At 39.3% G+C, this 23996-nt stretch overlaps 1 protein-coding gene across 1 annotated transcript in view; it reads left to right on the top strand.

The window, feature by feature from the left end:
* Positions 1-23949, top strand: part of LOC136679582 (alpha/beta hydrolase domain-containing protein 17B) — a 29406-nt gene extending 5457 nt beyond the window's left edge. Inside the window, exons 3-4 of the mRNA XM_066658194.1 lie at positions 20305-20484; positions 20965-23949. Of these exons, the coding sequence (XP_066514291.1) occupies positions 20305-20484; positions 20965-21184 (400 nt within the window). The 3' untranslated portion in view covers positions 21185-23949. The remainder of the gene's footprint in view (positions 1-20304; positions 20485-20964) is intronic.
* The last annotated feature ends 47 nt before the right edge of the window (positions 23950-23996 follow it).

Genomic DNA, 23996 nt, shown 5'->3' with positions numbered 1-23996 from the left:
TCACTCTGATTTTGAACTAGGGGGCTGTCAGGATTAAGGCTTGATACAAATGTTACCAATGTTTGCCTTTATACATACAGCTCCTCTAGGTGAGGTCTGGAAATTGCTGGTTTACAGTGTATGTGTGAAAAGGGCCTAATGAAAGTGCAGTATAAAATTACTGTCAGTGGTGACATTTAGGAAAGAGAGATAGATTAGAGCTATACAAGACATTTGAAAATTTGAAGGTGCTAGGATATTATTGCTTTTTTTTTTCTTTTCTTTTCTCTTCCCTCTCCTGCAATGTTCACTGAGGCCAGTGGCCACCAGTAGGTCACAATCAGTCTTTGTAAGGTTATCCAGATGGTCTGATTGATAAAGTGGAGTTTAAACTTGCAGGTGTGTCCTGGTTTGCTCACTGGCTCTGGTATATTGAATTAGCACGTAGTGAATACAAATTCAGCCATCGGTCTCAGAAGTATTGGGACACTGATGACTCAAAAATACACACTGTTACATTGTACCAGAACAAGAGGTTGGCATGTAGTATCACAATATTTAAGGGTGTACCGTACTGGACTACCTACTGGACTCTGGCCTGTGCTCGTACTATGCTTACATCATGAGTTTGTGGCTTTCACGTTGAATAAAGGTGAAAAAATGAGTTTTGTCGGCAGTGACATATTTTATAGATTTATTGATTATGCTGAGCTGAGAATTTTCTTTAATGTTATGGTGTTTTTCCACTGCATGGAATCGGCTCGTCTTGCTTTTAGATGGCCGCTCCAGATTTTCCACTAGCACAGCTCCCCCGTGATTTGCCGGTGACGTGGCAAAATCTCTCTCTAACTGGAACTGCATGCTTTGAAAACCACAACAATGCTGGTGGTAACATTAGGCGTCGTTTACTCGTTGTGTATTGGTATTGTTTTTTTTTTTTGGATGGAACGCTGCTCCTTGCTGTCGTGCTAACAGATCAGTTTTCCTTGTTGCATGTTCTACTTTCGATGGATATTTTTGTCGGCCACTGACCCAAGGAGCGTTGGAATCTCTTCAAAACACAGTGGGGTAATGTAACGAGCTGCCGTTTTGAGTTGAATAAAAACAAACGCTAGTTTGTGCTGTAGCTCTGCATTTTGTGGAGATTGACAGGTTTCTCTGGCCAATCAGTGCTCTGCAGGGCTTACACATCACAGTTTAGTACCTACTCTAGTAGGGACTGAAAAAGTACTTGGTTCCAGGGACAGGTACCAGATTCGGTTAGTGGAAAAGCAAAAGAGCCAAGATGAGTCCGGTCGTGTAAGTTCCATGCAGTGGAAAATTGCCTAAGATGATGTTTATAGAGGGATATAGTCATGTATTTGTCCAAATATCTTGGCAAACACTTCTTTGAGGAGCTGTAGACCGAGTGATCCATTTGGCTCCATATGTGTTTACTGTGAACATTGCAGCACTGACAACACACTTGTGTTCCATGCAGACCAGGACATGGTCAAACTAACTGGATTTTGGGAGTCAAATGTGGCAAGGCATGGTAGAAATTACGTAGCTTCAGGACACCCTAAGTGAAACCGATTACATGAATCTATATCCTAGTCAGCGGATGGTGGACAGTTAGTGTTGATTGGTTTTTACTGGTGCATTGGAGGAATTCAAGTTTCAAGTAGCAAAATTTCCAGTTCCCTTTAGAAAGCAAATAATTCTCAGGGCAGTAGCCTTATTACTGAATTAGGGAGCTATTTGAGACTCACCCTTAGTTTAGTTTATTAATTTCTCAGCATTTTATTTACTTTTCAGTACTGAGCAAATAACTTTAATTACTTTAAGTAACTTGTCAGTCTTTGTATCAGTAAATCACTAAGCGTTAACCTCAGGAATTTATATTGGTGTCCATTTACTTACCCACTCTTAATGACAAAAGTGTAAGGTTCTCTTTAGTCCAGTACTGCATTATGCAGAAAAGCTGGCTTTTGTGTCTTCCTCTTTTGTAAGTTGTTGCTCAACCCCATGTGGAAGTTTGTGGCAGTTTGTATCATTTTAGTCCTCCATTTACATGTTTTAAATCATTAGAACCACATGCAGACCCGCCCACAGTTATTCACAAGACATTCATAATTTTTGCCCTTTTCCAATGTATTGGAAAAGATACAGGTCGGATTCAAACTAGCTTCTTCGATTGTCTGCCTACTGAACAGCCATTTTATCTTTCATATCCCTCCTCGACACCACTTCTGTAACAGTGATTATGTCCATTCTTGTTTGTACGTGGCTCTGCTTGTGTCAGCCTTACCCTTTTCTGTAAATGTGTGGCTGTCAGCGGAAGGATAGTTCTGAGTTACTCCAGAGGGTTTGTTCATTATTCCATGCACACAACCGGACAAAAGCCCAGGGAGCCTGTAATTATTATTGACCCCCAGCCCCCTGCAATGCTTATTGCCCTTCCCCCACATCCTCAGTTGTATACTTTATTAGCTGACCGGTGTTAACTGTGCTGCATAGGCCCGAGACTGGATTTGGGAAGTAGGGACGAGTCTGAATTTTAAAAGTTTACAAAAACAAAACTTATGTTTGGTTATAATTTCACATTTCTAAGCTTCACTGATTGTTTTGAGAGCACAGTTGGCCTTGCCCTCTCTGGGTGATAAGGACGGCTCTCCCTCTCACTGCATCACTCCATGTGATGCTGGCCACTCTGCTTTCAGACATCTAGTCGATGTAAGGGGCAGTTATCCAAGTTAATGTGGTTAAATATTTTATCAGGAGACACCTTTAATTTTATTTCAGATACACAGATCAACCATAACATTATGACCGCCTCCTTGTTTCTACACTCACTGTCCATTCTCTGAGTTCCGTTGACCATACAGGTGCAATTTGTAATTTTGTAGCAGCACTGCTGTGTCTGATCCACTCATACCAGCACAATACACACTAACACACCACCTCAGTGTCAATGCTGGGAATAGTCTACCACCCATATCATACCTACTCTGTGGCAGTCCTGTCCATTGAAGAACAGAGTGACAAGGGGCAATCCATGTATACAGAGCAACAGATGAACTCTAGTCTGTAATTGTAGAACTGCAATGTGGAACTGAGGGAACGGACAGTGAGTGTAGAAACAAGGAGGTGACTGACCGATGTACATGTATGATATCGGCACTGGCCCAGAATCCCTATATCAGTGCATCCTCCTAACCCAAATCTGGTAGTTGGTGTTGTCCTACACAGCATACTGAGCTCCAAGGATGTTATTGGCAGGTACCCTGGAGAAACTGGAAAAACCAAACTAAACATCATTTGTGTTTACCACCAGTTTCATTTCACCACAAAACTTTATTTCACCACAAATTTGCAATTTCCCTTCCTGCTACAACACTGTAGATGATCTCCTCAATGACTTATGCTACCGTATACGATCACATGCCCTGGCTGTGGTGGGTCTGCTTATGGGTCACGAGAACCTAATACTACTGAATGCGACTCTGTGATGTAGCTAAACACTGCATTGGAGTTGTTCAGGCCAGAGAAATGCAAAATACAAAGAGGCTGTTTGTCTGTGTCTGTGTCTGTGTCTGTGTCTGTGTGTGTGTGTGTGTGTGTGTGTGTGTGTACATGAATGCCTCAGTAAGTCTATGCGACAGCAACTTGTGTGTATATGCATTAGTCTAGGGGTCTGTGGGTTTGTTAAAATTCACCCTTGCTTGTGTGTGAGTGTCAGCAAGCACAGCTGATGCTCTTGAACACAGTCTGTCCCTATTTGACAAGCAGAGTCCCTGAGGGCCACCCAGCCCTGTAACCACACAGCTCCCAACAACAGCTGTTTCACCAACTTCGCACACACGAAACACATAGAGAATAAGAACTTGAGCCAGAGTGGATTAGTGAGAAGTCAGTATCAGACCTTCCTCTCACAATTTCAGTGGGCCAAGAAACCGTGTCAAGCTGAGAAATGATGAACGACCTAAATTGAAATTAATTAAATACATTTACTTTCTGGCACCTAGGCTTCTTATAACTTTCCATTCCACTTTAAATGGCACAGCGGTCCAATTCTGGCCTTCAAATTAAATCTTTCTGTACCTCGTGGCACCTTATATTCGTGTTTGGATGTTCCATTCCACCTTATGTGATGCAGATACATTAAAGTATCTAGTATTAAGTAGAACTGCTGTTCTGGTATAATTTCCCTGCAGACTTGTATGACTGTCAAGCATGGACTGATCCCTGATCAACACCGCTACTCTGAGCAGCGTGATTAATATGTACAATTCTGAGACGTGGATCAAAGCATCACTAAACTTGTCTGAGTGTGGCTCGTGGGGTGGGATTTAGACTCAAATCTGACAATCTCTTTTCCCTGAGGTATTGGCTACAGTCTGCCTTAATTGTTCACACACTTTTCCTCAGTTCCCTCACTGAGTCTCAGTCTTGGTTTCCATATCTCTAAAGCTCAGTCTTAGAAGTTAATTGCACTTCCTGCTTCTCTTGATCAATGTTTTGTCAAACACATTCAGTGATGCTGATGTGTGTGGTGTGGCCAGTTCATTGTCCTGAGAAACACCAGCAGTGTCTTTTGCGTGATCTGCAAATAATCCTGTTCTATGTCTGTTTTTGTAGTCTCTGTTGGGGCTTATCGGCTGCTCCACATCCTTTCAGACCCACCACTGTGAGCTTTTGAGCAGTTTTTTTCCCTTCCTTCTTTCTTCAATGAAATTAAGGGTGGTCTCTGACTGTAGAACACACGTGTGTGTGTGTGTGTGTGTTTCATTTCACTGCTTCATTATGTGCAGTCATTGCCCTTATCCATCTTGTGTTTGTGTCTCTCTCTCTCGCTCTCTCTCTGTCTCTCTGTCTGTGTATTCTCACACACACCCCTTCTTTTTGGCATGTAGGCTAAGCTGGGCTGGCTTGTCCTCCTTTCTGGCAGAGCAGCTCATTCTCATGCAGCTGCACTGTCCACTCCTCCGGAGCGGAGGAAGGGGAGGAGGAAGACAAGAAAAGAAAAAGGAAAAAAAAAAACTGCCATTCTAATCTCATTCAGTCAAAGCCGGCCCATGTCGTTGAGACTGATCAAATTATGCCGAGCTTGAAATTGCCTGCTCCTTGAGGACTCAGAGATGGGAGTATAAGGGAGGAAGAAAAGGAGGAGAGTGAGTGTGGGGATGCTAGAAGAATAGCATTAACACTGAATGGGATGTGACAGCCCAAAATTCCTTTTATTTTACTGAGACAGAGAGCATGTGAGAGAAAGAGCTTCCTTTAGTTGTGCTGTCCTAGATGTGGGCAAAGGCCACACAGTGCTGTTGATAGAATTTCTGGACATTTGTCTCTGAAGCTAGTTGCCTGGTACTGCACTGGTTAAGGGTTGAGTTTGATCCTCTGTTTTGAAGTATTTCTCTGACATGGTTCTGCTTCTGATGGGATTAATTCCTCACTCTGAGACTGCGAGCTATAATCCTCATGAGAAAAGCCTTAAAAGAGAACACAGAGAGCGTCAGGTAGCAACAGGGTTGTGGGTTCTACAAATTCACCATCTGATAAAACTGGCAGTGCACACTGCTGCAGATCAGGCTCTGATGATCAAGGCATTGAAGCCACGCCTCCCAAGTCCTTGGTTGGTTACAGCTTCTGGATCTCCCAATAAAGTCAGTGCCAAACACATTCAGGGATGTTGAGGTCTGGGTGCTGGGGTTGTCTATTGTTCTGAGAATATCACCAGCCAGATCTGAAGCGAGAGCTCTATTTTCTCCTTTTTCAAATATGAAAGCTTTAAATTGTGTGTGTGTGATGGGGAGAGTTTTGATCAGACACCTGGTCTTTAAATGTTGTTGTTTTTTTTCCTACATTTTCTTTTTGTTATCCATATTTTTCTCTTTTTTAAAATACATTTATTAATACTGTGTTAATGTTTGAAAGTAAGACTGGGCAATTATAGCTGAGAAATATGTCTAAATATTTAATTTCATTATAGATATTATTTGATGAATGTTAATGACCTGTTTTTAATAAAGAACAAGAGAGTTTGCTGAATGAACACTATCAAGGCAAACAAGTATTTTTCGCTAGTGCCGTAACCGTTAACACGTGAATATTTTGGAAAATTTAACGTGTTCATTTTTAAAAAAAACTTCCACCCATAATTTACTTGTTTAACAGATCCTAGTGACATAATAGTGGTTTCATTAGGGAATGTAAACACAGCATTGTTTCTACTAAATTCAATAGGTAGATTGCATTATTTTTATGCTGAAATATAGATTAAATCTCATAAATAGCTCTCTTAAAAAATAATAAAGTCAAAATGACAGTTTGTCGTGCATACCACTCTACACATTTGTTGTATCTCCTTACTAAGATTAATCACACAACGTCGCTGAGATCAACTCAGCTGACACCACTAATAGTAACACAACAATGAAAACTACACACATATTTAGAAAATAAAAAATAAGGAATGATCACACCTTGATGTACACATTAAATATAGAAAGTAGTTACAATAAACTTAGTAAACTGACCTCTTTCAATATGAGGCACTAAATTAAAAAACAGTAAAGAACATACTGGACTCAGTAAATAAAATGTAACAGTATGTGTAGTGTGAGTAATAACCATCAAAGTGAACTGTGAGGTAGATCAACCACGCATAGGTAAAATACAGCAAACATTGTAAAAACCTCTTAAACTCAGTAATCAAGTAAAATACAAAGTTAACGTTAATGTCTTCTTTCAGCTGGAGTTACCTAACGTGTGTGTGTGTGTGTGTGTGTAACAACAACAATATACCAACAATAACAAAATCTGAAAACAAGTTAGTTCATGTGACAACACTAACCCAATACTGAAAACTTCCTCACTGGTGGCACTTGAGGTATTGCCGAGGTCAACCAGGACAAGAAGCTTTCTGAAACCAGACTTCTTTGGACTGCACCAAGTGGTAGCATATCCTTAACAATGTAGTATGCCACTCCATGGGTTATGTCCTTGAACCTTTTGGATGTTGTGTCACACAGTATTGGTGCCGAGTCCCTAGTCATCCTGGACTGTCTGTGGGTTATTCTATTTAGATACATGGGTTGTGTAGGTCGTGACTTGTTGTAAACTCTAAAATGTGACTTAGGTGATAAAAATCTTTGTGTTCCTGCTTATAGGTAGGATGTTTATCGTGCACAGATTACACACAATGATGTAAACCATACTGGCGAACTGCACCTGTCCTTTCTATATTCTCAATTTCCTCAGCGTCTGCTCTTGTTTTCTCACTCGCACTATTTCTGTTGTCATGTTTGAGACGCAACAATGTGATAAACCTTAATTGATTGGCTGCTAGTATGTTCTACGATCAAGCAATATAATTGGCTGTTTATGAGCAAGGTTGTGAGCATGTTTGGGGTTTGTTTACAAAGCCAAATGTTTGTGCTTTTAAGTGTCTATTAATGCCATGCCTATCACAGTACATGCAATTGTCAATTAAAAAGGCTTTCGCCAGGAAACGCAGAGATGTTATTTTAGCTAGGCTAGCAGTGCAGTGACAAATCATAAGGCTTTATTTTTCATCAGCGCTACACTCTTAAAAATAAAGGTGCTACAAAAGGTTCTTTGAGCGATGCCACGGAAGAACCATTTTTACTAATATGTCTAAATGGGTAAAGAACCTTAAGACAGAGTGATGGATCTTTAAACCCTTACAATGTTCTTCACACTCATGTTTCTTTAACAAAAATGAAACCAAATGTGGTTCTTCTATGGCATCACTCAAAGAACCTTTTATTTTTAAGAGTGTAGAGAACACTGTCTGTACCTTGACTGTAGCTGTAGAAAGTGATTTGAGTCAGGAGGCAGTAAAGTCAAAGCTGTTGCAGAAGAGAAATATTATGATTCCTCTCTTGCAGAGCGTGAAAATGTGGGCTGACTATTGGTAGCACATTGGGGTCCCCCCCCCCATCCCACACACACACATCAAGCCATTTGTTGAACTATGGTTAAGATGCTATTTGCTTTTGCTGTGACATAGTTGACTGTGTGCAGAAAAACAAGTCTAAAACCACCCACGCCCTCATCTGTATCGTGGTTGCCTCCTAGGTGTATTGCTTTACTGATTGGAATAAAACTAGCTGTGGTTTTTCATAAAATTTCAGATTAATTCAGGTGGAAAGGCTTTGAACCGCATCTTTTAAACTGCAAGGGACTGAAACACACATCTTGGCTTTGCACAAATGCAAACTAAAGCAACGATGGGACCTTCTGTGACAAGAAATTAAACAAAGCTGAGCTGCCACCATACTTGTTATTGTAGAAAACGGCTTCGTATTTAATTTATTTTGATAACCCATAACATTAAGACCATCCACAGGTGACGCCAGTAACATTGGTTATGTCATTATGTCAAGATCTGAGATATGTTTAATGGGTGTGAAGACCTGGTTGACCTTGACAAGGACTAGATTATGTCCAGTAAAAAAAACAAAAAAAACCAAGGCTTGTGAAGGTTCCATACCATGGACACAGTGCTGGGGGCATGAGGCTCATTGTGGTTGGAGAGCTGTGAAGGGTACAGAATGACCATTGTGGCACAAGTCACAGAAAAGTGTTTACAGGAGGAGTGTACAGTGGGTTTTCCATTCACCATTTTTGCGAATTATAAGTTTTATGAGGTGTAAAAGTTTGACACTTGCTAAAGAGTGTTGGAAAGGGGACTATTGAATAAACAATGATGTTTCAGCTGGTTTAATCCTACTTTTACATGTGACACTGGAGCCCCAGATTTCGCCCATGTCCATGTGCTTTAACAGATTCAGAACTGGACTCTCCCTCCTCTCCATGCTTTGTGACCACTCTGTTTTCACACCGGCACCACTCTACCTCTTTTTATTTTGTTTATTGCTGAACACACATAAAACACTGTGCAAAAGTCAGAGACCACAAAGCATTTTACTTTTCTCTCAAAACATTTGGAACAAGATCTATACCACAGCAAACAAACAGATGCCCCGACAAAAAAACATTAAATTAAGCTTTTTGATACAAAGTGTGTTTGATTTAAACAGCTGTAAAAACCTTTCTGATCAAAACAAAACCCAACACACATCCCTCCGTCTTCCTCCTTTCAGTGAGGCCCTGGTCACGCAAAGTGTACGTCGTCTGAGGTTTTTTCGCAAAAGTGTAATGGATGGAAAAACAACAAATATTGCATGTTTTTTCAGTCAATATTTTTTTTTATTACGTGTAACATTTGTTAACATTTTGGATGGAAACTTAGATTGTGACATACAGTGCACCACTGTTCAGCTTACTGTTCATTAAGGAGCATATGAGCAGCAGAACTATAATAAAAGGTGTTGCAATGTTTGAGTTAGACCAGCTCTGATGCCCTGCACGGTGGTTGGCAGGGAAACTCTCAATGTGAACAGTATATTAGACAAATGGACTTAATGTTTTGGATCACTGGTTTATCTCTCAGCCATGTGAACACATTTGGTGGTAGAAAACTACAGCTCAGCCCAAGAACCACTGCATTAGTAGCTTTTCTGTTGCAGTGGTTTATTTCGCAAGCTTAGTATAATTGTTTATAATATTTCTGCATGTAAGAACCCATAAATGTTTATCTGTTTCATGGGACGGTTGTTGGCAGGAAAGCTAAAATAATATTTTTAGAGCTTGCCTGGTGTTGCCCTCTGTTTCCATGGCTAAGGGTGTGGCCTTAAAGATCGACACATCCTGTGTACACTGCTACCACGTGACATGAATACGCCCTTCTACCTACCTGGCTAGGTGAGTCAGTGAAGAGTAAGCAGGTGTGGTTGTTTGTAGTGAATATATATATATATATATATATATATATATATATATATATCTCCAGACAGTTTCAGGTTTGTCTTGAGAGCAGGTGGCCTCAGAGAACCCATGTAAACATGTCCTGAATTGGTTTCACACACGCCTTATTTTGTCCAAACCTTCGGACATTTCAGTTTGGCTCAAAACCAAAACAGAATGCATGAAAGGTGCCTCAGAACATGGTCCGGACCAAAGAACCAAAATATGGTCTGACCCAAAGAAGTGCCCTTGGTCTGGATTAAACTGAACCAAGATCTGGTTCATGTGCAGTGTGAAAACACTTTTTGGATAAATTACAGGAAGCTGAGGCAGTGTAAATGGCAGATGTGGGCATGACCAGATGATTCACTCATTTCCATCACTCTAGAAAAATAGTAGAACACGTGTAAAAACCTGTAACTTAACTGTAAATCCATTACCATAACCAGCCTTAAGTGGAACCTGCATCATCAGTGAACAGTAGGGCTAGCCCCGAATAGTCGTTTGTTGGGTAGGTATTCGGATTATAATTTAGAGATTCGGATATTTGTTTTATTTTTGGAAAAATGTGGCGATAAAGGCAACCCTCCACTCCAAGTGTATTCAGCCTTGTCAAAATAAAAGTCTTGAACGAAGCCTAAAATAGCCTAACACGCTACAGCAACCTACTAACAATGAAGCATGGCAACGCTACAGTTCATTTTATCAGCTTTACACCTCGAAGAAGCTCTGATTTATTTGTGTACACTCTGTGCCCTTAGGTGCACCATGTAGTGCACAGGTTAGTGAACGACTCAGTGAGCGGAGCCATGCTGGGAGCCAAAGTAGGGCTTTAATTTTACAGTGGGCATTGAGAGCTGATTTTCTGAAAAATAGGGCTGGCCCCAAATATTCAGTATTCAGATATTTGTTCATTGGGTTTGTAATTGGTTTCTAATTTAGAGATTCTGATATTTTTGGATAAATGTGATTATCAATAAAGGCAATGCTCCACCACCACTCCATCCGTATTCAGGCTCATCAACATTAGAGTCTTTGTGCAAATGAAGCCTAACACTCATATAAAACAGCCTAACATGCTAAAACAACACACTTACAATGAAGCGAGGCGATGCCACAGTTCATTTTGTCAGCTTTGTGCCCTTAGTTAGCGAGCTAGCAGGTTAGAGAGCATAGCGAGTGAAGCCGCACTTTGAGCCACGGTGCAGCCTGGAGAGAGTGATATTAAAGCAGGTGTTGGGAGCAGATTATATTAATGACAACAATATACACTACCCCACTGCCCGTGTATTCAAATATTTGCCAAATATCCCTGCCAAAGGTCAGAAGCCCAAAAAATGGTATTCGGGACAGCCCTAGTTAACAGTGAGCATCATTTAATATAAACTTTTATCAGTTGTTATGAGTGATTTAATACTGAGCTGTAAACGAAGGAGAATATAACACTTCTCCCAGACAAGTGTTGGTTTTGTATGTCATCTTACTGTAGTAAACATAAATCCATTTTATTTAACTAATTGTTTCCCACTATTATTTCTTCTTTATCCCAACACATTCTATAAACTCAACACAGGATATAAAATACTGCATCATTATTAGAAGGACACTCAATAACATAGAAGGTAAGATGCAGTTGGTGTGGTTTGAGGGCTCAGCATTAATCAGCAAGTGCAACGAGTTCAGCCATATAAGGTGGAACTGAGAAATGTGAATATGGAGCTGATAAATAAGTAGCCTAAGCATCGTATATACAAGCAATGCATGTGTTTGTGTTTTACATTAGGTATAAGCTTGATCGGAACCAAAAATAAGTACCACTCTCTGAACCAGGACTTATTGGATAAAATGAATACAGCGTAACAAAACATGAACCTTGGTTTGGACCTTGGACCGGATTTTCAGGTGGGAAAATGACTTAAGCCATGAGAAAAAGGAGGACTAGAAAAGCAAAGAAAAATGAAGAGAAAGGAAATGGCAGCAGAGATGGAGGAAGACACCAGCATACAGGAAGATGTAGCTGGAGAGAAGAATCATAGGAAAGCGAAGGTAGTGGAAGGATGGGGGGTCTGGAGTGCGGGAGGAAAAAGAAAAGGAAACAGAACATGAACATGTAGGCCATTCAAGAAGAGACAATGAAGAAGACGAAGGCAGTGATGTCACAAGGAAGTAACTAAGAATAGCAACTCAGTGTAGAGAAAACGTCTAATTCGGATCATTAGTCTCAAAACCCATATAATCACTGTTCTCTAAATTGGAATGTTATATAGAATTGTTATTGCTATTTAGTACATCAGCTCAACGATTACAGTGTAAACTAATCAGTGTTTCCATTTTAAGATGAGGAAAGCTATATAAAATCAGTAGCACTACATAAAACACGTGTATAAGAAACAGAAACGACCTACTTATCACTAGTTCTTACATTATATTAAAGATGTTAAATGAAGATTGCTATAGTGTTCAGTAATGGTTCTCTACAATAAATAGAGAACTGTTCTAGGGAAATAAATTGGTCCTTCAGTCACCACTCCCTATGCTGAAGCACAGTTTAGACCACTGTTACAGTATTCCCTTTTGCTGTTCCCTGTATTGGAACAACCAGGGCTGTAATTAGAAACACTAGGGAGCGCTAATCACAATTGCCTACATTTTGGGATTCAGAAGCTCAATATAGAATGTAATAATAGGGAATTAAAATGTTCCCCTAAACACTGGTCCCTCTGTCGGGGCACTGTTTAGAACAATCTTATAGAGAACAGAAATGGTACACTGATCACTCTTCCCTACGTTACAAAATCTGAAACCCCTGTATGTAACTCTATATACAAAAGAACACATCACTGTTCTCTATGCTAATTTCATAAGAAACAAAAATAGCCCATAATTGTGTTTACCTACATTGGGACATCAGAAGTATTGTGTAGTCACTACTCCCTAGAGCACGGCTTTGAGCATTGTCATAGAAATTGTCCTTTTGCTGTTCCCTGTACTGGAAAATTTGGAGCTCTAAATTGGAATTATATTGTAGGAGCACTAATCACTGTTCCTCATCATAAAATCAGAGGCACCAAGTACAACACTGTGATGGGAAACTAAAACAAGTCCCTCCCTGATCACTATTCCCAATATTGGAGGCCTATGTAGGACACTCATATGGAACATAAATGGCCTTCTATAACGGTTTCCTACATTAGAGCACTATATAGAGCACTATAATAAGGGGAAAAACGTTCAGAATTGTTATTCCCTGTGTTAATTCACTATATATTTCTATTACATGCTCCATAAATATACATCTATCACTATTCCCTACACAGGAACATTATGAGCTTGAAATTGGAATGCAATTAAAGGGAACATTGACTATATTAGGAAACTATGTGTAATATAAAACACTTTTAAGGAATAGAATTGACCCAATATTCACGCACTATATAGAAAACAGACTGAAAATTAAGTCTCCAATGACTATGTCCTAAGATAAGGTGCTTTAAATTGGAAAATTGTTCTATGGAAATACTAATTACTGCATTAAAAAATGAGCAATTTATATAAATGTTGTGAAGACTTTTATCACGTTTTAGAAAACGAAGAACGCTTCATGCTTCATTGTGAATAATTTTTCCTCCCTAAAATCAAATGTATAGAGAATATTGACTACATATACTTTTATTTAGCCCCTACTCCCTATATGTTTATATATATATATATATATATATATATATATATATATATATATATATATATTTTTTTTTTTTTTTTTTTTTTTTCTGAAGTCTCAGGATTTTCTTTACCTTGACGTTTTCAGTAAGTTCTGACACTTTCACTGTGAGACGAAAAAGGTCACTGTTACCACTGATGATCAACAGATTTTTAAACCATTTGTAAACCTTTACTACTCTAGTCTCAAAAATATGTGGAAGAGTGTTTTTATGTATGTAAGTGCACTGGAGGACTTCACACAGTGCTGCAGAATGGCAGGCATCCAGAGCAGTGCACTACATAGAGAGCACATGCTTTCTGACATAGTTGGTAGTGTGTATAGCATGATATAAAACCTCAAAATTCACAGTGGATCCTGCAGGTCAGGCGACAGGATCACATCAAGATTAGTTTAGGACCCTGAGATGGAGATCGTTCGTATATATATTTTTGTAATGGTTAAGGGATTTCCTGTCTTATCGAATGCTTCTTTCTTGCTGAGCTGGGGGAGGGGTAGAGGGAGGGAGGAGGAGAGAGGGGGGGGGTTTGGGGCGTAACTGTGGTCCATCTTGCAATTCAAATATTGACCCGTTGCTTGGCAACAAATTCCAGATGAGTCCTGCAAGGGCAGGCCCAGTAGAGACGCCATGGCAACGCCTATTGGCCGGGAAGTGAACAACTTCCTGACAGTATATGTCAAGAAGGACTGTCTTTGATCTTTTTATTTGTAGTTTTATATTCGGATAATGCCATTATAATTCGAATAAATCAAATTTGACCGAAATGCCCATCCTTATTACTAATGTAGCTGACTGCAATTAGGCGCTCAAAGCAATGTTCCTACCACTAATCTAATGCCTTCTAAGGAGAGTAGAAATCAGAGGGCTGGGTATCACTGACATATCAGTGTGAACAATCATTCGTCTTTTAAGTGAAAAATAATGCTATGATATATAGGGTGTGTTCATTTTTACTTCTACGCACAGTACAGACCTCCACTGATGCCAGGGAGAGAATGTGAAAGAAAACAAGCAAGAAAGAGGAAGAGACAAGGCAATGGAGAGAGCTGAATGGTGGGCGAGAGAGTAATGCACTGTTGAGTGAATGTGTCCCTGGGGACACAGTGGATGATGGAGATGGCTCCCATGACCTTGTGTAACTAGAGGGCGTCATCGGGAAGGTCGTGTGAGTTTATAATGGAGGGGTCAACCTGGCATCCCAGAGGGATTAGCCCTGTCACAGTCATGAAATGTTAGCTGGTGATAAAAAGATCCCATATATATATATATATATATATATATATATATATATATACACACAATCTAGCCATAACATTATAATGCCTTGTCTCCACACTTATTGTCCATCTTCCACATCTCCACCTACCATATTTGTAGTTACTGTAGTCTGTCTGTTACTCTGCATACTTTGTTAGCCCCCTTTAACTCTGTTCTTCAGTGGTCAGGAACCCCCCCCCCACAGAGCAGGTATGATTTGGCTGGTGTATTATTCTCAAGACTGCATTGACATTGATGTGGTGGTGATGTGCCTTGGCACTTTTCCACTGTGTGGTATGTACCTGGCTTGGATCTTTTGCTTTCAAATTATGCAAATTTGGTGCCTTTTTTTTTTTTTATAGTTCCTGCTCATGTGTGGTTCCGTACGAGACGTGTAAGGAATAAACGTGACCTGTAAACCTTGTAGTTGATTGGCCGGAGAGACTTGTACAATGAAATTACAATGAAATACAGACTTCCCTCCCAAACTAACCATCTGTAAAATCTGTTTACAGCAGTGATTTCATTTGTTTTTATCCGGCGCACAATGACAACTCGTAAAAATTATGACTTGGTCTTTTGAAGAGGTTCAAACGCTCCTTGGAATTAGTGGCTGGTGAAAAACTCCAAATACTCAAAATAATTGAAAAAAATACATTTTAATGAATATTGTTTAACAGTTTTGGTGCTTCTCCTGTAATCTGTGTCATGAATTCCAGGACTGATGTACAGTTGTTGATTTTATGGCCATGAAACCATTAGTTTGACAGTGAGAGTGGAAGTGTGTAATATGCCTCGCAAATAGGTTCATCAGGTTGTTGGGGCCTGATTATCTCACCACATATTTAATCAAACGTTTACACCATCACATTCTTGGCTTTGTGGTCATACAATTCAACCTGCGTAGAGCTTCACCCAGAACAAGTTTTACCACCTTTAGATTATGCCATGGAAGGTACACACATCTTTTGAAAAGGTTTGTTTCACAGAGATTAAATATACGCTAGTCTTTTTGTGTTGTAAGTGTTTATCTGCTAACAACTAACAAATAAACAACAAATAACACCCAACATTAGAATAAACCCAATTAACATTATTCCAGTAAGTGTTATATTCTGTGTGAGAATGTGTTGGTTTAACTTTTTCCAAATCTCTCCTCGTGGCAGTCCATGTTATTATTAAAGGTTATCATCCAATACCTAGTTTTAGCGATTAATAAATAATGATTTTAAATAATGTGTGCTGTTGATTTAACAAATTCTTGCGATTAAAGAGAATCTGAACAAAACACTGCTCTTCAAACTCACTCACACCTACTACTTTATGGGAAAATAAATCTTATATTTCTTATTTGTTTTATATTAATATTTGTTTGTATTTACTGTGATTATATATAACTTTATACAAGCACCACACTTACTGAAAATGCATTAGTTTAAATAAATGTAATTATCTTAGATGCTTAAGACTTCTGCACATTAGTGTGTGTGTGTGTGTGTGTGTGTGTGTGTGTGTGTGTGTTCAAAAGACACCTGCTACTCTTTATGTCTTTTAACATTCATTAACGTTAAAAAGCTTTCTGTTTCTATTGTAGAATTACTGTTTTATGAATAACTGATATTCAAGCACTCAAACATGTGAACAGTTTTCATTGGAATATTAGAAATATTTATATTAGGCTGGGTATTTAATTTTATTGGCTAGAGTGCAAAAAAAAATGTTCATGTAAACTATATAATATTGCTCATATTATTCCTTTAGTTGTACACCTCACTGTTCCCAGTCTCCAAGAGCTACAGTTCTCTCTGTGACTGGAGTCAGCTGACTGGTCACATTCTCACTAATCAGGAGAGGAATGTACACCCCACCACCACCACCACTGCACACACACACGTGCGTGCCAAGCCACAGACACCATTGCTCCTTCTCCTCTGCAGTGTCCAGTTCACCTTCACCCACCAGTTTCTCTTATTCAAGTCCTGACCTTAAAGAAAAGATCAGATCAGAACTAAAAACGGCAACTTTTCGTTGACCTCAGTTTCTTTTCTTACCGTGCCAGACAGACTTTTAGACACTGTTAGATTTGAACAATGTTCAGCTTATCTTTGAAAAAACAAATGGCAATTTTTTTGTAATGGCTTTGTACCTTAATTAAAATTGCTAGATAATTTTCTTTTCTAAATTGCCTCGGTTAAGGTTGTGGTCATAATGCAGTTCACTCAGAGGTTAAAGTAATAAATGGATTTAAAGACAGTCTGTGAGTAGTCTTTTAAGAGTGTGAATTAGGACACTTGGGCTCACTCACTGATGCAGAGATTCACTGCAATCCTGACGCTCAGTTGCTCATTGTCTAATAAACAAGGCCTCTGTGTGCTATGTTCTATATAAGGGGAGTAGACTCCACTAATGCAGTTGGGAATCACTACTTTAGAATATTTTATATATATATATATATATATATATATATATATATATATATATATATATATATATATATATATATATATATATATATATATGAATAAACTCGTCCCAGTATTTTGAAGGAGCAAGCAATCATTTTCTCCAGTGGTGGTTCTTGTTATGAAGCAGTCGTTATTCCAACAATTTACATCCTAGATTCTACAGAGATTGGGTACCGAATCTAATTTAAATTTGGCTGCCCTAATGTGGAGGGACCTGTTGTATAAAATGGCTAATTCAGGGACTACAAAGCACTTTATGGGACTTGGGCTTTATTAAGGGGGAAAAAAAAAGTAAAGTTATTATTAATAACTTTCATGAATTGTTTAACACTCCTTGGAGGTAAAAAAAAAAAAAGACTGATTGCTTCTTTAATTTGTCATGAATTCCAGGACTGATGAACAGTAGTCTTGTGATTTTTATGGCCATGAAGTGAGAAATATGTCTGGCACACAATTTCATGAGGTTGTTGGGACCTGATTATGTCACTACACAGAAAAAAATATACACCAATGTTATTGGCTTGTATTAAACTGCTTTGTGATCATATGAATCCCTGTGCAGAATTTCACCACCTTTAGATTGTGTGCCTGAAAATACACACATCCACTGAAAAGCTTAGTAGTTTTATAGCCATATAGTCGTTGTCACAGAGGTGTTTCTGGCATTTTAAAAACAGGAACGCCTAAAATACATACCCTTGTCATTGGAAGGTCTGAAGAAGCTTTAGTGCTTCATATCAATGTCTTTGTTTTAATGTGATTGTGTTGTACAGAAAATAAGGAGGGCAGGTAATAAATGCAGAAATGAAAATAGGAGCACAAAGCTTTGCTCATAATATATAAGTTCTTGTTCATCCATCCATCCATCCATTATCTGTAACCGCTTCATTTTATTTAAAAATAAATACTAGACTATCTACCATCAAAAAACAAAAAGACCAAGAACATTTTTTTATTATTTTAAGAATTACATTTTATTCATTTAATCTAAAACACAATCTCACGTGAAATAAGACAAATTCAGCAGTCCTCCTCTCTCTGTGAGATATAGTAAGTGTGTAAATATGGCCGAATTCTCAACCGTCCTGCTGAGTTTTTGAACAGCAGAGAAAGGTAGTGCTAGTTAAAACAGTGACGAGCACTGGCAAACGCGTATGTATTAGTGCCAAACACAGCCCCAGAAACACACACACACGGAGCGTGTTCCTGTCTTTCCTATTATTCCTAAAATGTACTATTAATCAGCCACGGTTCACACTGAAGGACCTACTCTACTATGGTCCCGCTGGGAACAAATTTTTCTGGATCACAAACCAGAGTATGTCGGTGGAGATGTCGAACTGTTCCGAATTTAGTTCACGAATATAGCTTTTCCACCAACGAGGAACCAGAATAGTTCCAGGTCGTGAATTAAATTTTCAATCGTTCGGCCTGTTTCCACCAACATGAACTGGTTTGTGAACCAAAAAATGTTAGTTCCCAGTAGGTTTTTTTTTTTTCAGCGTGAACCGTGACGTTATCTGTTGGAGTGTAACAAAGAATAAACAATGACCCTGTCATGACTCTAAAAGTTTATCCGTGACACTGGTGTTGTATTCAGCTACTGCGTCATCCCCCTGCAGATGAAGTATTCCTCTCTGGTTCTCCTCTAAACGTGTAGAATCGCAGGCCAGTTCAGAAACAAAGTTCCAAGAATCAGGAACAGAACCAGTTCAAGAACCAGAATTAATTTGGTGGAAAAGCACTAGAACTGATTGGCTGTGCATAAGTCTTTAAAGGTGAGTGTGTGTTGCCCTGTGATAAACTAGTGTCTAGACTTGGAGAATGATACTAATTCCTGCCAGGTCTTGAGGATTGAACCGGCAACTTTCTGGTCCCAAGACCTCTTTTTAAACTTAAGGCCATAGTTGTCCCCAATATTTGGACAAGCCTAAGACACTTGAAAATGAGGGCAGTATGGTTGCGCTGCAGGTATCGTTGCTGTCACACAGCTCCAGGGTTCCCTGGGGTTCCTCCGGGTGCTTAAGTTTCCTCCAACAGTCCAAAAACACATGTTGGTAGGTGGATTAGCAACTCAAATGTGGTTTGCACCACGAAGGACTGGTGCCCCCTCCAGGGAGTGTTCCTGCCTTGCACCCAGTGATTCCAGGCAAGTTCAAGATCCACCATGACACTGGACTGTATAAAAGGTTACAGACGATGAACGAATAAGACACTTCTAGTTTGTGTCACTGACTCAGTAGTACATTTACAAAGTAACATATTGGTGAGGAATCATCAGACAGTTTCTTTTGTGTGTTCACCATGTATGTAAGCTTTGCAGGGGATTCTCATTTGAACAATGAGTAATGAGTAGTGTGGTTTAAGGCCATCATACAACAGCTTGGCTGAGCCATGTTTGAGGCCATTGTAAAATACTCATGCTCATATTATTAAAAACAAAATGGTTACTGTTATTCAAGAAATACACATATGCACAGAAAACCAGTCTGAAACTACTTAAAATGTTGAAACAACCCACATGTGAACCCAACCCTAGAGTACTCCTCTGACGAAGAGTTTCTTATTCATTTCTAACCAGGACTAGAATTAAATGCTCTTTGTATTTTTGCAAATGGAACCTATCATATGGCCAGTATAAAACCACAGAGACTATATATTGATAGTGTGACCCAGGAGACATAGTGTAGCTTGTTTGAGGCACTGCATTTACTACTGATGTTAACCACAGGCCTCACTTTCTTGTGGCCTTCTCCATTTCTCGTGATATTTGGTTACTGTTTGCATATCAAGGACAGGGATATCAGCTGGCCGGGATGTTTGTGCACCAGATATAACCTGCTTACAGTGCAGGGAGTCCAGTCTCATCACTCTGTACAGTGCTACACACAGGTTTTCCTGATTTTTTGCTTTTTGCCTTGTTTGCATTTCTTCATGATGTGCATCACCCACATGAACAGCCAACTATGACCTGTTAGGATATTGCAACCCATAACTAATGGTATTGGATAGTGGTTTAAAGAGTGGTGTTTATGGTATCAATTGTGTTTTCTATCTTGTTGCAGGTACGGTATAAGGCCGGAGAATGTGATTGTTTACGGTCAGAGTATTGGTACGGTACCATCGGTGGACCTGGCTGCTCGGTATGAGAGTGCTGCGGTCATCCTTCACTCTCCGCTCACCTCCGGCATGCGAGTGGCCTTCCCTGACACCAAGAAAACCTACTGCTTTGACGCCTTCCCAAAGTCAGTACCACTCTTCTATTAGCTCTCTTTCCTTTGTTTAGTTCAGTGTCATTACATCTTCACATCTTGATATTACATCTTTTAAACATTTTAGATATCTTCTGTATTAAACTGACAGTTAAATGGACAGTTATTTTAAGGTGCTTTTTATTTTGGACACATTCAGGTAAAAAAAAGCTCTAGAGGAAAGTGAAAATCTCTGGGGCATCTGCATCTTAACTTATCATGCCCAATGTCAAGAGTTTGTTCAAAAGAAATAAAGCATCCCCCCACTGGGCTGTGAAACTGATGGTACACCATCCGACACCTCTGGGATTAATTTTAGTACCGAACTACTACAGTGTCTGAACTCACTCCATCGAATCTTAATTGTGGAAAACAGGTGCCCGCAACCAACAGTCACGAAGCACCGCCTTAAACGGACAGGCTTCTGAAACACTTCACGTGCCAGTAATTAATCTGCTTTTCTGACTTCCACAGCATCGACAAGATTTCCAAGGTGACATCGCCTGTGCTGGTGATCCATGGGACGGAGGACGAGGTGATCGATTTCTCACACGGCCTGGCCCTGTACGAGCGCTGCCAGAGGCCTGTGGAGCCGCTGTGGGTGGAGGGCGCTGGACACAACGATGTGGAGCTGTATGGACAGTACCTGGAGCGCTTGAAACAGTTTGTGGCCCATGAGCTTGTCAACTTATAAATAAAGCCTGCCAAGACTGAGGACTGGGGCCTGATGATCGCACCTCTGAGAAAACCTCTAACGATAACTGTGAACATCACAAACATTAGCTTTTTTTTTTATGACCTTTGTTTTTGTTTGGTTGGGAGCAGGCCTAGATGCCTTCAGGTGGTGTGTGTTTGTGATTATAAGGGTCCCTGTTGACGTCAGACTCCAACTACTTCCAATGAGGTCAAATTTTTTTTTTTATTCTTTCTAATGATTGTCAAGTTTAATTTGTACTTGACGTGTGTGTGTGTGTTTGGGCTGCATGATATAGATCAAAAACTTTTGCTAGAATACTCTGCAAAATTCAATTTCTCCTTTGTCATTTCCAATCAAAGCTGCTGTTAAGTACAATTTGTTCATTTTACTGAGGAGATTAGACCATCTGATTGCAGGCTCCTAACAAACATGCAAGTCTTAGCTGACATAAGGTTTCATACTTTAGAGAAAGAAGAAAATGAAAGCGCCACACTTGCTTCAGAGCTGAATAATTCCACAGCTCTCTATGTCCGTCCTGCCACTGTGAACAGAACAGTTCAACACTCTGGGTCTGCAAGGATGTGGGGCTGTAGAGACGTAGTTATTGAGAAATGGACAAAAAGAAGAAAGCTGTTGGTCTCAGAACAGTGCCCGGCCCGTTTCGGATCCTTGACTTCAACTATTTTGGAATGTGGATCTTGAAACCCAAAAATGCCCAAAACTTTAACAAAGGCAAAGAGTGGGCACTAAATTGAAAAACCTTCTATAAATTAGGTTTACAATGTTGTATTTGTGTGACATATAATTGTAATTAAAAATGCAAAGATTCTCCTGTTCATTTGTCATTTTATGGTAATTGCTGCATCGTATTAAAAATGACAATTATCGTTTTATTCAAAATTAAAAGTAAGTATTAATAGGCCACGCTGACGATTGCTAACATCAAAATCACGATCTTTAAATCATCTAAACCAAAACATATTTTTGCTGAATAAAGACAGTTGCCATTTGTAGCATTACACAGCCATTATTACCATAAAATGACAAATGGCTGGCGAAAGTTTGAAGTTTGAATTACAATTATTTGTTACACCAAATAATGCTTTAAAATATATTTGTACAACTAATAATTTTCAATTACATTTCCACTGGAAACAACTGGTCCAGATTCTCACAGTATACTGTAGTGGACTGTAAAACAGTGGCTAGCCCTCTTTGATAACTGTATTGTGATAACAAACTATACTGTAGTGTGTGTGTGTGTGTGTGTGTGTTACACCTGGAGGAGTACTGTAGAGAAACTGAAATCCGACTCAAGACACGCGCCTTCAGTGTAAATTGATGCCAAACTTATCCTCATCCAGAGGTTTAATTCAGTACTGTGTTCCCGCCACACTTTTTGAGAACATCTCTAGTCAAACATACATTTTCACTGTAGATACTACTCCCGGAACATGTTCTGGAGAAATGCTGGACAATAAGATCTGAAGAACTGTCTCAAACTTTTCAAAGAGTTGACACCTCACTCTTTTATATGTCTGTCTAGTCAGAAAATGATCAAAACCCTGGTCAGAAAAAGTAATCTAATCTACACAACATGACCCTTCAAGGCCAGTGTTCGACAAACCTAAAGTGGTAGTTCAGGAGAAAATCTAATTTATTTGTCTGCTTCGACCCCACTGTAGGCAGCTAAGCACTGATTGCTTCTTTAGTTTTGCATGGGGGCTATGGAAGAAGTAATATAAGTGTATTCCAAGCACTTTGCATGTCTAAGTAAACACACTTGTCTCACATTTTTGAGCTGTCAAGCTCTGAGTAGACTTGCTTATGTGGATTCTAACACTGTACTAATAAAAATGGACAGAGAACATAAGCAAGTCTGACATTACATAGTCTCAGCCACAGATGCACCCAGAAACGGGTCTGTGGATGATATTTGTGCATGTCAAACAGCCCCTTCCTGTCAAAGTAGGGGGCCCTTGCCCATGTTAATGGATGAGACAACCCCCCCCCCACCCCCACCCCAAGCTTAGGCTTGAATTTTTACGCTGACTCCAGTTTGAGGGCTTAGTCAGTTCTAATTTAGTCACAGTATTTGCACCTAATTTATTTTGTTTTGTTTCAAATGATGCTTTTTTTCCACATGCATGTGGGATGCTGGGTTACTGTACTGCATCATCACTTCGTTATCTCATTTCCGATTTTTAAGGGTACAAGCCTCTGCCGTATCATCAGGCTGCATTCTGATTGGCTCACGTTTCGGTGTCGCCACGGAGCTATAGTGCTGTCTTCTCTCTTTTTTATTCCCCCCCCCCCAAACCACTACCACCAAGGATGGCCAAAAGGGGCCATCTTAAACAGTCCTAGACAGGACCTTACCTGTCTGGATGGACATGCTTGAAGATATCTATAGATGAAGTATCAAAAATATAAATAAAAATTACTCTGTATATCTCAGCTTCTAACAGATGACTGTTGTTCTATTCCACTTTGTAAATATGATTCGTTTGTATGGTTCTTTATTTTTTTTAACTGCTGTCTTCTTAAAATAGTAACAAATGCAGTTTATTACTAATATAACTTGATGATGATTATTATTAGCATTATTATTATAATTACACTGATGTCAGGATGAAAAATTTATTGCCCTGATTATTTTTTCTTTTGTTTTTCTAAGACGTCTTTACTTTTTGAAGGAAACTTGTCATGATGTACGTTCCGATGCTTTTAACGATAAATGATACATTACGAATAGAGGAAATAAAGATGAGATAAAAAAGTGTATGAATATTATTTTAAAGATGGTAAT

This window comes from Hoplias malabaricus, chromosome Y (assembly GCF_029633855.1).
Source record: "Hoplias malabaricus isolate fHopMal1 chromosome Y, fHopMal1.hap1, whole genome shotgun sequence".
Classification (NCBI taxonomy): Eukaryota; Metazoa; Chordata; class Actinopteri; order Characiformes; family Erythrinidae; genus Hoplias; species Hoplias malabaricus.
Note: the sequence above shows the minus strand (reverse complement) of the source record. Positions and strands in the feature narration are given on the sequence as shown.